Source organism: Arachis hypogaea, chromosome 3 (assembly GCF_003086295.3).
Source record: "Arachis hypogaea cultivar Tifrunner chromosome 3, arahy.Tifrunner.gnm2.J5K5, whole genome shotgun sequence".
Taxonomy (NCBI): Eukaryota; Viridiplantae; Streptophyta; class Magnoliopsida; order Fabales; family Fabaceae; genus Arachis; species Arachis hypogaea.
The window spans coordinates 4227009-4240195 of record NC_092038.1 but is presented as its reverse complement, the minus strand read 5'-3'; the positions used below and the strand labels follow the sequence as shown (position 1 = coordinate 4240195).

General features: G+C 35.3%; 2 protein-coding genes across 2 annotated transcripts; both read left to right on the top strand.

The window, feature by feature from the left end:
- Positions 1–577: 577 nt before the first annotated feature.
- Positions 578–2455, top strand: LOC112788913 (protein JINGUBANG-like). Its single transcript, XM_025830590.3, has one exon. The coding sequence runs from the start codon at positions 671–673 to the stop codon at positions 2267–2269; it is 1599 nt and encodes a 532-aa protein (XP_025686375.1). The 5' UTR covers positions 578–670; the 3' UTR covers positions 2270–2455.
- A 2720-nt stretch (positions 2456–5175) lies between these two features.
- Positions 5176–10304, top strand: LOC112788912 (extra-large guanine nucleotide-binding protein 1-like). The gene is given in 7 exon segments (XM_025830589.3): positions 5176–6437; positions 6713–6850; positions 7011–7115; positions 7214–7408; positions 7642–8109; positions 8467–8630; positions 8986–10304. Coding segments are annotated over 7 exon segments (2679 nt in total). The 5' UTR covers positions 5176–5420; the 3' UTR covers positions 9578–10304.
- The last annotated feature ends 2883 nt before the right edge of the window (positions 10305–13187 follow it).

Genomic DNA, 13187 nt, shown 5'->3' with positions numbered 1-13187 from the left:
CACAGGCCATTTGCATTTGCATGGAGGAGCTGACTCTACAAATTATATACGATGGTGAAAACTTAGGTGGAGTCGACTTCACGTGAAGTTAATACCTGAGAGCTGTTGGATGCAAATTTAGTCAAATCAGTCAAATCATATAACGGCTCTCAGATATCAACTTTACGTAAAATTAACTTCACCTGAGTTTCCACCATATACGATACGAAACGCTCCAAAACGTGGTCGTGTCATATTCATTGTTGACAACCTACAAAGTCAGATAATACACGAGACTATACACCCCCTTCCTTCTATGGAAATTTCAAATGTCAAACATACTATTCTCGTTCCCAAATATTTTTTATCTATACAAACCCAAAAATACAATACTAAATTTTAACACTCAACACAAATAATTGTTATTTCTTCTTGGGCGCAGAAAAATGAAAAATCATAATCATAATTGATAACCATGTCCATATTGAGTTGCTAGTTTCCAATTAGAACCGGCAGTCCCGGTTTCCCATTAGAACCACGTGTCCACCACCGAGTGGCCACTGTTCCATACAACTCTATATATAACCACTACCCCGCTTCTCTCTCCCAACTTTCGATTTCATTATTCCTTCATTCCTATCAATCAAACAAATAATTTCACAACGCACACTTTCTTCGTATTGATTATTAGATGAAAAATACAAAAGGTGGTGGAGGCGGCGGCGATAGTGGTGGCACAATGTTAATAGAACAACGAAACGGCGTCGTTCGCCGACCTAAGCTAGGAGCTATATTTCGTAGCTCCGATCCAACCTCGCTCTACACACCCAACCACTTCGACGAAGATCACAACCGCCGCGTGACCAGCGGCTCCGCCCAAGCGGACAGCAGCAGCAGCAGCAGCAATAACGCCTCTCCTTACAACATGTCTCCATACAACAACACCACCAGCAGCGTCTCTTCCTCTCCATACAACAAATCGCCATGGCTCTTACCTTCGATAAACTTCTTCCACCAAAACGAAATCGAAAACGACGCGTTTTACTCCCAAAACGGCCTCATCGGATCCATCGTTCGCGAAGAAGGACACATCTACTCCCTCGCCGTCAACGGAAGCTTGTTGTACACAGGCTCCGAGAGCAAGAACATTAGGGTTTGGAAAGATCTCAAGGACTTCGCCGGATTCAAATCCAACAGCGGATTCGTCAAAACGATCGTAATCTCCGACGAGAAAATCTACACCGGTCACCAAGACGGAAAGATCAGAGTCTGGAAGGTTTCTAAGAAGAATCCAAGCTCATACAAGCGCGTTGGAAGCTTGCCAACGTTTAAGGAATACTTTAAGAGTTCAATGAACCCTAAGAATTACGTAGAAGTTCGGAGGAATCGAAGCGTCGTTAAGGTGAAGCATTTCGACGCCGTTTCGACCTTGAGCTTGGACGAAGAAGCAGGATTGTTATATTCTGGATCTTGGGATAAGACGGTTAAGGTTTGGAGAATCTCCGATTCCAAGTGCTTAGAATCCATTGACGCCCACGAGGACGCCGTGAATTCGGTGGTTGCGGCGTTTGGGGCGTTTGTGCTCACCGGCGCCGCCGATGGAACCGTCAAGATGTGGCGGAGGAAGCAAGTGAATGAGAAGAAGACGAGGCACGTGATCGATGGAATTTTGCTGAGGCAGGAGAACGCCGTGACGGCGCTGGCGGTGAACCGGTTGGCGGCGGTGGTTTACGCCGCGTCGTCCGACGGATTGGTGAATTTCTGGGAGCGGGATCTCAAGGGCGGCGGGCTGTGTCACGGCGGAGTTTTGAGAGGACATAAACTCGCCGTGCTTTGCCTTGCCGTGGCCGGAAACTTGGTGTTCAGCGGCTCTGCCGATAAGAATATATGCGTGTGGAAGCGCGACGAGAGCGGCATCCACACGTGTCTTTCGGTGCTCTCCGGCCACACTGGGCCGGTGAAGTGTCTCACCGTCAAAGAAGAAGAAGACCGCCGGCAAGGTCAACGCCGAAAAGGTGACCAGCGATGGATTATTTACACTGGGAGCTTGGATAACTCTGTGAAGGTGTGGCGCGTGGCTGAAAACGCGCCGGAGTTGAAGATGATACAAGGGTGGCCATTGCCGAGTCATGGCGGCACACCGGGCTGTGATAATTCTTCCACAGCAGGATCGAGTCCGTCGTCTTTGCCGGTGACAAGTGCAATTAGCGGCAATTTCAACAATAATCTACAAATAAATATCAATAATATCAATGATGTCTACCCAAAGAGGTTGCAGTCTCAAAGTTAGAAACATGAGACATTTTTCTTTTTGTGAAGCTTAATTTGCAGTTTGATACACACGTAATTATTAATTGTGTGTATTTTTTTTTCTTTGGGACGATTGAATAGCATGGTTGCTTTGCATGTGTTGTGTGACTGCGTGTACATATTACAAAAAAAAGAAAAAGAAATTATTAAGACGGCTTTCTCAGCATTATTTTTTTGTTCCTAGTTTTAAATTGATGTACCTTTTTTAATTACCTCTTACAATCTGTTGTACATTTTGAAAAAGTACTTATTAATTAAGAGGAGTGCTAGATGTCATTAAGTTTTGTTATTTGTAGTTATTAATTAGTTATTATTAATATTTTTAATGGTGTGAGATTACATCTAATACTGTGAGATTATTTATTTTTTTATGGTTAAGTGCTGACCATATTTTAATAAAAGTGCTGACATCACTAATTAATTAAAGTGAGTTTTGAGTATATATTACCAGTCCAACCATTCATATTTTGGTAACATGAAAATGGTGAAAAAATTAAATACCATTGACATCAACGAACAAGGCTATATATGTAGGAAATAATCAAGCAATGGGTATAGGTATGTAGAAGAGCAATTAGTTGAAAAATTTTCAAAAAGCAAAGGCAGGAAGAAGGGAGGGTGAGGCTCCTTTTGAAAGTCTTAATGAATGGGGCCTTGGAATTTTGGACGGTTACTTAGTCAGAATAGAGACACAAAGGATTTGGTACCTTAGGCCAGAAGTAATAGAGTATATGGACCAGTTTGGTTTTTGAAAATATGTTTTTGGAATGCATTCATGTTCTTAAAAATTTTAGAATTATAATTAATATTAAATAGGCCTAATTCAAAGAATAAAAATGCCTCACACTTAGATTTTTTGGAGCGTACATCAAACTCTGATATTATATTAAAATTCACTCAAGTTCAAAAACTTTGTAATAAGTTTCGTTTTCTTAGCTAGGCACTTGATATTTGTATTTGGTTATTTGTGTGACTGAAAATTACGGGCTGGCACATTCCCCGAATTGGAGGGACTAATAGTGGCCTTACTCTCGCCATAGATGATGATGATGTTTTACAGTTCTTAATTATTATTAGTGTTATTCCACAAGTCTGCCTTCCCTTTCAACACTTCTAGATCACAATTATATTCTTTAACTTTCCTGAAATTGAAAGCCTCAGTTACCTTAAATTAAATTTGTGTCTATTATTGTTTTGTGCCACGAAAGAAAACGTCAACATTATACTTGTATTGCCAATTTGCCACTATCTATATTTGTGGGGACTGGGGAGTATTACAGTAATTACAGTTCTTAATTAATAAAGATATGGTTTCTCTAGCTGGACTTAGCTTAAGTTGTAGTTTTGATGTTTCTACGTTATAGAATTTGAAGCTTGTCAAGTGCATGCGCATGTGTTGGTTACATCATATTTTAATGTTTGATCTACGTCAGCATTTTGTTATCAACATAGACGGTGTAAGGTACAAATCCAGATTTGCCTAGCATAAATAACCATATTTGAAAGATAAAATTTACCCTGGCTATCAATAGGACTTCGTAAATATAAAATGAAAAGAGTCCCGTCTTTTGGATCTAGAACTTTAATACTATGTTATAATACTACTCATCTCAAAAGCTTCAGTTAATAGAAAAAAGGTAACGCTAATGGTTATATCTCTAATATTTCCTAAACCTCCATTGTACACATTGTATAAATATTTCATTAGCTCCTCGTACTTTTTTGATTAAAAAAGCACTTACACTACTTTCATATGTTAGTTCTCATACTATTGTTTTGGATTAACCTTTTTTGTAGTCCTAGTCATGGTATGCTTTTTTTTTTAATTTCTATTTAGAAAATGTGATTTTTTTTTGTTTGTATGATATATGAGCCAACCATGATCTGCAAATGACAATTAATAGAATAGTGACTTAAATTTTTGGTTTTTTATTGTATCTTTTAATTTGGTTGGCTAAGAATTAATCTGCTGTGGTACTGAATCTTTAACTAAATTCTATTTAAGAGTTTGCTACTAGTTAATAAGTTGTTGTATGTACAAAATAGAATTTGAATATTCAACACTTATTTAAGCGGACTAATGAGTTAATTATTAGACCAACCCAACTTAGTTAACAGTAACATAAATTTATTGGTTGAGTTCAAGTAAAGTGAGCCCAAATTTATTGGATAATTGAAGCGAAAACACTAATGGGCCTTTAAATGAAAGTAACAAAGTCTACTACCAAACCCAACGATGACCCAAAAAGAAAAGGTCAACTCTCAAACACCATCAGAATTTTTATATTTTGTATTTTTGTTGTTCACTTGTTCAGTTGTTCATTCATTCATGCACTTGAACTCAAAATCAATCTTAAAATTAAGTAAGTATGTAACAACGAAGCCTCAAATGATATAGTAATTTAGAAGTCTCATATTCAAGTTTCATTCTTAATTTAAAAAAAAAAAAATAGTCATATTGATATACAACACAAAATAGAACGTGCCTCTAACCTCTAATTCCAAGAAGCTACCAAAAAGAAGCATTCAAGTTCAACTCACGAATTTCCAAATATGCGTGGGGATTACTTCCAATTTTCTTTTCTTTCATATAGCAAAACGAGTAATAAGTTTTCTTTCTTTATTAACAATGGGGTTTAGATCAAAAAAAAAAAAAAAAACTAAAAACATCAGTTTTTAAAAATAAAATGCCAATAGAATCAGTATGAAAAACATGTTAGTTAGGTAGTTATATCACCTTATATTATTATGGAGGTGTTATATTTGTTTTTGGTTTGAATGGTTCCAAGCCGTCATTGTTGTCCATTTCAGCATTCTTTCTTAGCAACTTTCCAAACGCGTTTCGTTTTATTTTCCAAATTAACATATCCATCCTTGTGTTTCACTGTTTTCAGTTTTCACTCATGTCTCCTTCATATCACAACCTTTGACTTTGTCTCCTCACTACTTCTCTCTTCACTTGACATACTTTCTTCCTTCTTTCTTATTATGGTCTGTCTTTTGATATTCGTTTTTAACACCCTCAGCTAAGGAATTCCACTAATCCAACTCGAGAAATTGTGTTTATCTGCTTCAACTGGGAGCATGCCTACCACCTGTTTGAGTTTATGATCATTTAGATTCTCATAAACATGGCTTCTCTTCTGAAGAAACTAAGACCTGGGGTCCCTTCAGTGGTTGTTGATGATGGTGGTGGTTGTGATAGCAATTTCGAATTCTCCATTGCCGAGGAGTACAAAGGTCCTCCATTGAGTTACTTCATCCCTGAGGTACCTGCTTTCAAGCTTGACCAAATCCCAGTTGCTCCTATAGCTTCTTCTCCACCTCATCATCAATCCTCATTAGTAGTCCCAGTTATCCAACCTATCAGAAAATCAAGCAATGCTACAACGAAGCTTAAAGATGGTGGTAATGAAGATCATAAACATGGTGTTGTAGGATTGAATCTCATTTCCAAGAATTCAGATACGGCAGAAGAATCTGGATCATGTTCTGCTTCAGTATCTTCTGAGATATTTTCATGTAAAGCAGAGGATGAGGACATGGATGATCCTTCTAGTACTCCAACACATGTGAAACGCAATTCTGCTGTTAGATTTCGTGATCCCGACTCGAATGAAATGGTGGATGATGATTACAATGATGACGAAGTTTTTTCTGGTTCTGAGTATGAAAGTGGAATCAGTACTCCTATTATGAACTACGTGAGGCCAATTCATGCTGCGAGACCTGGGAAAAAAGGCACGTGCTACCGTTGCCTTAGAGGGAACCGGTTCACTCAAAGAGAGGTTTGCATTGTTTGCAGTGCAAAGTATTGCAGAAAGTGTGTGCTGAGAGCAATGGGGTCAATGCCAGAAGGAAGAAAGTGTCTCACTTGCATTGGTCAGAGGATTGATGAGATAAAGAGGAGGAACCTTGGCAATTTTTCGAGGATGCTCAAGTCCTTGCTCTCTGATTGTGAAGTGAAGCAAATCATGAATGATGAGATGTTTTGTGAAGCAAATCAGATTCCAGCAGAGCAAATTGTTGTGAATGGGGAGCGTCTTGAGAGGGACAAGCTCATGCTGCTGCTGACATGTCGAAACCCTCCAAAAGAGTTGAAACCAGGCTTCTATTGGTATGATAAATCAGCAGGACTTTGGGGAAAGGTGAAATATAAACCTCATTTACAGCAGTTTTTTCGTTTATCAGTATCAATATACACTAACAAAACAGGTTGGGAACCACATTCTGATATGACACTTATGGCATTAGGTCTGTTAGTCCTCCCAAATATATATTATTCAGCCAATTCAAAGTTAATGTGTGAATAACATGCTCAAACTTGAAATTTAAATTAACCTCTTTGCATGAACTTGCCTCTGATGTTTTCCTCAGAATGGAACTAAAATATATGATTCTTGATTGTGGTTGATTTGTGCAGGAAGGTCAACGGCCGTGTCAGATTATAAGCCCTGATATTGATGTTGGGGGTAGCTTGCAGAAAAATGCAAGTCGTGGAAAAACAAGAGTAACTGTAAATGGTCGTGAGATTACTAAAGAAGAGTTATGGATACTAAAGGTTAGTTTGTTAACACAGATGTTGATTCTCTCATTTACCTGTATGCCAAGTCTCTCTAAAGGATTCCTTGAAATTTAATAACATATTAACATGTCATGATTCATGCATCCATTACTGTGCTGGCTTTCTACTAATTGTGGTTTACTTTGATTGATTGCAGCTTGCAGGAGTAAAATGGGATGGACCAACTGATTTCTGGGTGACTGCTGATGGATCATATGTTGAAGTGGGACATAGGAATGTCAAGGGCCGAATATGGGATAAGGTGATTGGTTTTATGCACATGAATATCTTGCATTGTTTAGATTTTCTTGTTTTAGTTAAAAAGCATTGGTGAATAATTTTTGCAAACTCTGTCAACAGTTTGGAGCAAAGGTAGCTTTGGCATTTCTGTCCCTGTCACTTCCACCTAATCTGGTGACTACTCCCAGCGAAGGTGAAGGCAAAGGCGAAGGAGTGAACGGAGGTAGCCAAGACAACAACCATCAGCAGAAAATGCTTCACAAGTTTCTACTTGTTGGTTCTGCCAAGTCAGGAACAAGTACAATATTTAAACAGGTAGGATGTTGCTAGACAATTATTAATGCACAATTCATGATTGTGGGTATTTGTGTAGTGTTAAATTTAGAGTATATCGGTAGTTGATTCTTGTCTGTAAAGTTACTGATATATATTATATTTTGTTAAAGTTTCCTTACTTTTGTTGACTACAATCGGATGACATCTGAATAATTCTGTACATCTTTTTGTTTAAGTCTTGATTTAAAATCTGACGGAGTCTATTATTGTAGGCCAAGCATCTGTATAATGTTCCTTTCTCTGAAAATGAGCGCCAAACTATCAAGTTGGTGATTCAGAGCAACTTGTTTACCTACCTTGGCATGCTGTTAGAGGGGTGTGAATATTTTGAAGAGAGGAGTTTACTGGAGAAAACGAATACAGAACATGTCGACGGATCCACTTCATCTGGTGATTTTTCTCCTAAATTCTTTATCCATTCCTGATAGTTTGTTTAGGATCTTTCATCTTTATCTATTGATATTTTCCGCTATTCTATTAGCCCAAGATTACAAGGTTTCTCAGATTGGCTAATCAAATACATGGTTTCTGGTAACTTGGATACAATATTTCGAGATATTATTCAAAATTATGGGTCAATGGTAGAGGAGCTATGGAGTGATCCAGCAATTCAGGCCACATACAACAGGAGACATGAACTAAAATTGCTCCCCAGAAATGCAACTTATTTTCTAGACCGGGTAAGATGATGTTCGGAACTAAAATCTATTGATCACATGTACATTCAGACTTGTACATATAATTGTTTGATCAAACGCTTATCACTGGGTCAAAAGTTATTTCCTTATAGTTTCTAAGAATTGCATCTAACTTAAGGGGATAACCTATACAAGCTCCACTGGGATGTTAGGTGAAATAAAACCAACAATATGTAACTGAAGTTGAATAATGTGCATAGGAAAAATATAAGTTTTTCGATTTTTTAGTTCAACAGGAGATGACAAAATTCTGATCCTTAAATTATTTGGGTCATCGGTGCATTAAACCAAAAGAAACTTACTTATTTATAATTGTCTAAACATTTCTCCGAAATGCAGGCTGTTGAGATTTCCAAGATAGACTATGAACCTTCTGACATGGACATCATGTACGCTGAGGGGATAACCTTGTCCAACAGCATTACTTCAATGGAATTCTCTTTCCCTGTGTTAAGTGGTGATGAGTCTTTGGATCATGAATATCAGCATGATCCTTCTTTGAGGTAATTTAGCTCTAATATCTCTCGGTTCTACATTTGAGTATGCACTACTTCTGAATTGAACCCAAATCTAATGAACATCAGTGGCAATCTTCTGCATTTGGACAATGCACTAAAGCATATTGTACCCCCATTTTAGAAGCTAGCTAATACTACTCAAATCAAAGATATTCTAATGGATAAAAAACAATTTGGCAAAACATTGAGGTGGCGCCAAATATTACCGATGGATTTACAGACGAGTTATATTATCCATCTACTATTTAGTACCATAATTCTCTTATCGTTTTCCAGCGGATTTACAAGTGTCTTTGGCAGTAACTGAATTCTTACAAACTTTTTATGCTACGCTTTATAGATACGAACTCATCCGAGCAGATCCTACAAGCCTTGGAGCAAAGTGCAGGTTGTTGGACATATTTGAAGACATTGATGTTGTCTTATTCTCTATTGCCTTAACTGATTATGATGAGTACATTGTAGAAAGTAATGGAGTTGTCAGCAACAAAATGTTACTAGCCAAGCAACTCTTTGAAAACATCATTACTCATAGATCCTTCAACAACAAGAAATTCCTTTTACTTCTAACAAAATATGATCTGCTTGAGGAAAAGATTGAAGAGGCAAGTCTAACAAAATGTGAATGGTTCTGTGACTTCAATCCAGTTATCAGCCACAACCAAAAGAAAGGTAGAATTAATGATCATACCAATAGTCCTCCATTAGCTCAACGTGCTTTTCAATACATTGCTATGAAGTTCAAGACATTGTTCAAGTCTCTTACTGAAAGAAAGCTTTTTGTTTCACTTGTTACTGGTTTGGAACCTGATACTATTGATGAAGCTCTCAGATATGCAAGAGAGGTTATGGTGTGGGAAAAATGGGATCCTTCTGCCATAAATAAGTCTGAGATTACTTCAACAACCATTGATGAAGCAACCCTCACTTAATGATTAGGGTAAAGTTTTGAATTGGTCCATACCTTTGGGCGTAATCATGTTTTGGTCCTTAAGGTTTAATATGTCCTATTTGAATCCAAAAAAATTTTATTTAATTTTAAAGTAGTCTCACTGCAAGGTCAAAGTTAAATAATTAACGAAATATCCTATATAACAAGGTCGATATTTTCCAATGCATCAATATATTTATTTATCATTTTTTTAATTCTATAGAAAATCTTTCATTTAAATTATAAGAAAAATAATAAATAAATATATTGATGTATTTACGGTTGATTTTGTGCTTCTGAAATTTGTACTTATTCTTCAAATTATCGACCTTGTTCTTGTACTGCCGTCATGTAGGACATTTTGTTAATTATTGAACTTTGACTTCACGATGGGACTACATTAAAACTAAATGGAACTTTTTTTTTATTCAAATAGGACACTTTAAATCTTAAGGACCAAAACAGGATTACGCCCAAACGTAAGAAACTAATTTAATACTTTATCCTAATGATTATGTTGTTTTTGTATAAATAAAAGATATAGAGCTTAAAAGATTGATGTATGAAGATAGATTTATGAGATGATTCAGTTTTGACTATAGATTCATGAAGTCACGATCAGAGCTACAACATTCTGTAACAAAATTTTTTGTATATGTACACTACAGGAAACATGCGAAGATTTAGAGTATAGAAAATAATATTATTCTTTTTCCCTTTAATATAAATTCATCTCTGTAAATGGAAGTTAGATTCCTTCTTTATCTTTAGATGGAGTATAAATGTTTTTCTTTTTTTCTTATCTTGACTATAATACAAACCAGTCAATACTCAATAGTCTTCATCAGAAAAGCAATGGTAGCAATTTAGTAACCTATGAATATAGCTTTCTGTTTCTAGTGCTAACCAATGAAATTTTCTTTGAAGAGTTTACAAAATATCCAGATGTGACAGAGGAGAACTTTATCAATAATATCTGCAAGTTCTAAACTTTGTTCATAAAAAAGAGTCTAAACCTTTTTTAAGACCAGTAATTCAACATTCATAATAACTAACCAGGAATTAGGCTTAACCAAAGCCACATCCATGTCATCCTAAGAAATTAACAAGAATCCTTTTAGTTATATACTCTTCCTTCTTCTCTATTGATTATAATTGCTCATTTTGGTATATCCTTAGATTAATATAAATATACTGGTAAAAAAAAAAACATACCAGCAATTTACAAAGAGAAAAACAGAGAATATCCCACTTCCATGATTGCATTGTTTGTGTATAAAATTCAACCTCTAACTTCTGAACTAAATAAAACAAGCATGGACAATAGATATAATATTTCTACATTAGTTAATAACATTTGCCATTACAAATTCTCATGGACTAAGAAAACACATGCATAGAATATATACAAGAACCAAGAAGCTTATACAAGAAAATCTTCTTGGTCAACAAGATTTGTCTCCATCATAATTCACCAAGGCACAAACCTATCCATAAGCAAACACACAGTTGCCTCAGACATAGTTGAATTGTCCATCTGAACACAAATCTTCTCCTTCTTATGTTGTTCTTTTTCCACCACTTTTGATGAACTTTCTTTTGCTTTTGCTCCTTGTGTTAAGAAGGGACTTCTTGCAAGAACCTTCTCTCTCAGCTTTGTTAGCTCCCCAACCCATACATCAACCATAGCAGACATTTTCTTAGATGATAAAACAATAAGAGCCTTTAGCTTTTACTTTTTTGTGCTTTTTGCTTCTGAATGAAGTCTTAAGGTTAAGGCTAGTTTGGTTTATATAGGAAGTAATAAAAGGAGGGTGATGATGAATGTGTCATGCATAATCTATGAGCTTTTTAATGGCACGTTGAATGTGGTGGCACACAGAAAAGTGACATGAATTAATATAATAAGGGATATGCCAATTTGCTATGTTCAATTGCTCAAATTTTGTTTGGTATATTCTATGATTCTATCTATTGGCTTCTGCTATTACCACTTTTCTTTTAAGCTGTGGTCCATTCTTGTGGGCCATACTTTGATGGTTCTACACATTTTCTATTCATATATAGTGATAGTGAGAATCGTATCATACTTTGAATTTTACAAAAATGGACAAGGATAAGATAATCTCAAATACTCTAATCAATGCTTTTTCTTTTTTGTCTCCATTGACACGTGTCCTGATTTATGAGGGTGAATGATTAAGGCTTGGTTTGGTAAAACTTTTTGAAGATGTGTTTGTGCTTTTTAAAAGCTCAAGCTCCTCATTTTGTGTTTGGTAAATCAAAAAGATCATCTGCTTGTACTTGCAGCTTTTAAAAAATCGGGGTACTTTTGAAAGCACCTAGGATAGAGCTTTTCAAAGTTGTCTTGTGCTTTTCAAAATTTAAAAGTCTAATATAACCTCATATGTTAACTAATTTTCAAATTTAATGTTTGCATTTATGTCTATTATAGTATTTTTAAATTTTAAAAGCTATTTTACCAAACACAATTGATGTTACTTATCTTTATTAAAAGTTATTTTTGATTTGATTTACCAAACATAAATGCTACAACTTTTAAAAAGCCATCTTTTAAAAGTTAACTTTTATAAACTACTTTTAAAAAGTAAAAGTTTTACCAAACTAAAAATAGCTTTACCAAACTAAAAGTAGCTACTTTTGGTAAATTTAATATTCTATGCCTCCTTCCAATTTTTCCTGATTGTTGTAAAGATATTTTTTCCCTTCTAAAAGAGACTCATAATTTTAATTTCAATTAGAAATTTAGAATCTCACAACTTCTGATAATATTCACAGGTTAAGTTAATTGTTGTTTATATTTTCTTATTAAAGAAGAAAAATGTGAGAATTTTAGATAGGGATATTTAGAATTTATTTAAATCTTTAGAAATGAGTAAGGTAAAATATAATATGCAATAAAAAAATTAGAGAATATAAGGATATAATTTTTTAAAAATATATTACATATTCCTTTTAGATTTAATTTTCTATTATAGTGTATAAAGTGAGCTAATGATCATTTTTTTTGGTAGGATATAAAAAAAACACTTAATTTACTTTTATATTCGCACGGTCAAGTCTTACATCCAAAATAAATTTTTTTTTATGTACAAAAAAAAAGTACTGAATAGAAGATAAAAATAACAAAATAAAAAAATATATTATTATATAAATTAATGTATTTTATTTTGTCAGTCCAACATTTTATTCATAGACGTTAAGTTTATACATTAAAGAAAAAAAAACATCCCTTTAAAAAAATATTTTTTAATAAGTCATAACCATCGAATAAGTCACGACTTTCTAATAAATTCCAGCTCTTTCGTTTTTTTTTTTTTTGAAACATAGAAAGCTCAACACATTAAAGTGGAGCATAAAATAAAGAAGAAGACACACAACGAGCTACCAACCAAACCAACACCTAACACCCCAGACCTATCAACAGCCTCCCCCAGAATCACCACCACGCCATTCTGTATAGCTCATCACCGTCTTTGTGTGGATTACCTCCAGGCTTGCTCTTGTATTCTTAAAGATTCGTGCATTCCGTTCCAACCAGATGTTCCAAATAACTGCAAAGAACACTGTCATCCACATCTGCTGCCCTT

Bases quoted from the DNA above. Each gene is read 5' to 3' on its own strand.
- LOC112788913 (XM_025830590.3), top strand. From the start codon at position 671: ATGAAAAATACAAAAGGTGGTGGAGGCGGCGGCGATAGTGGTGGCACA.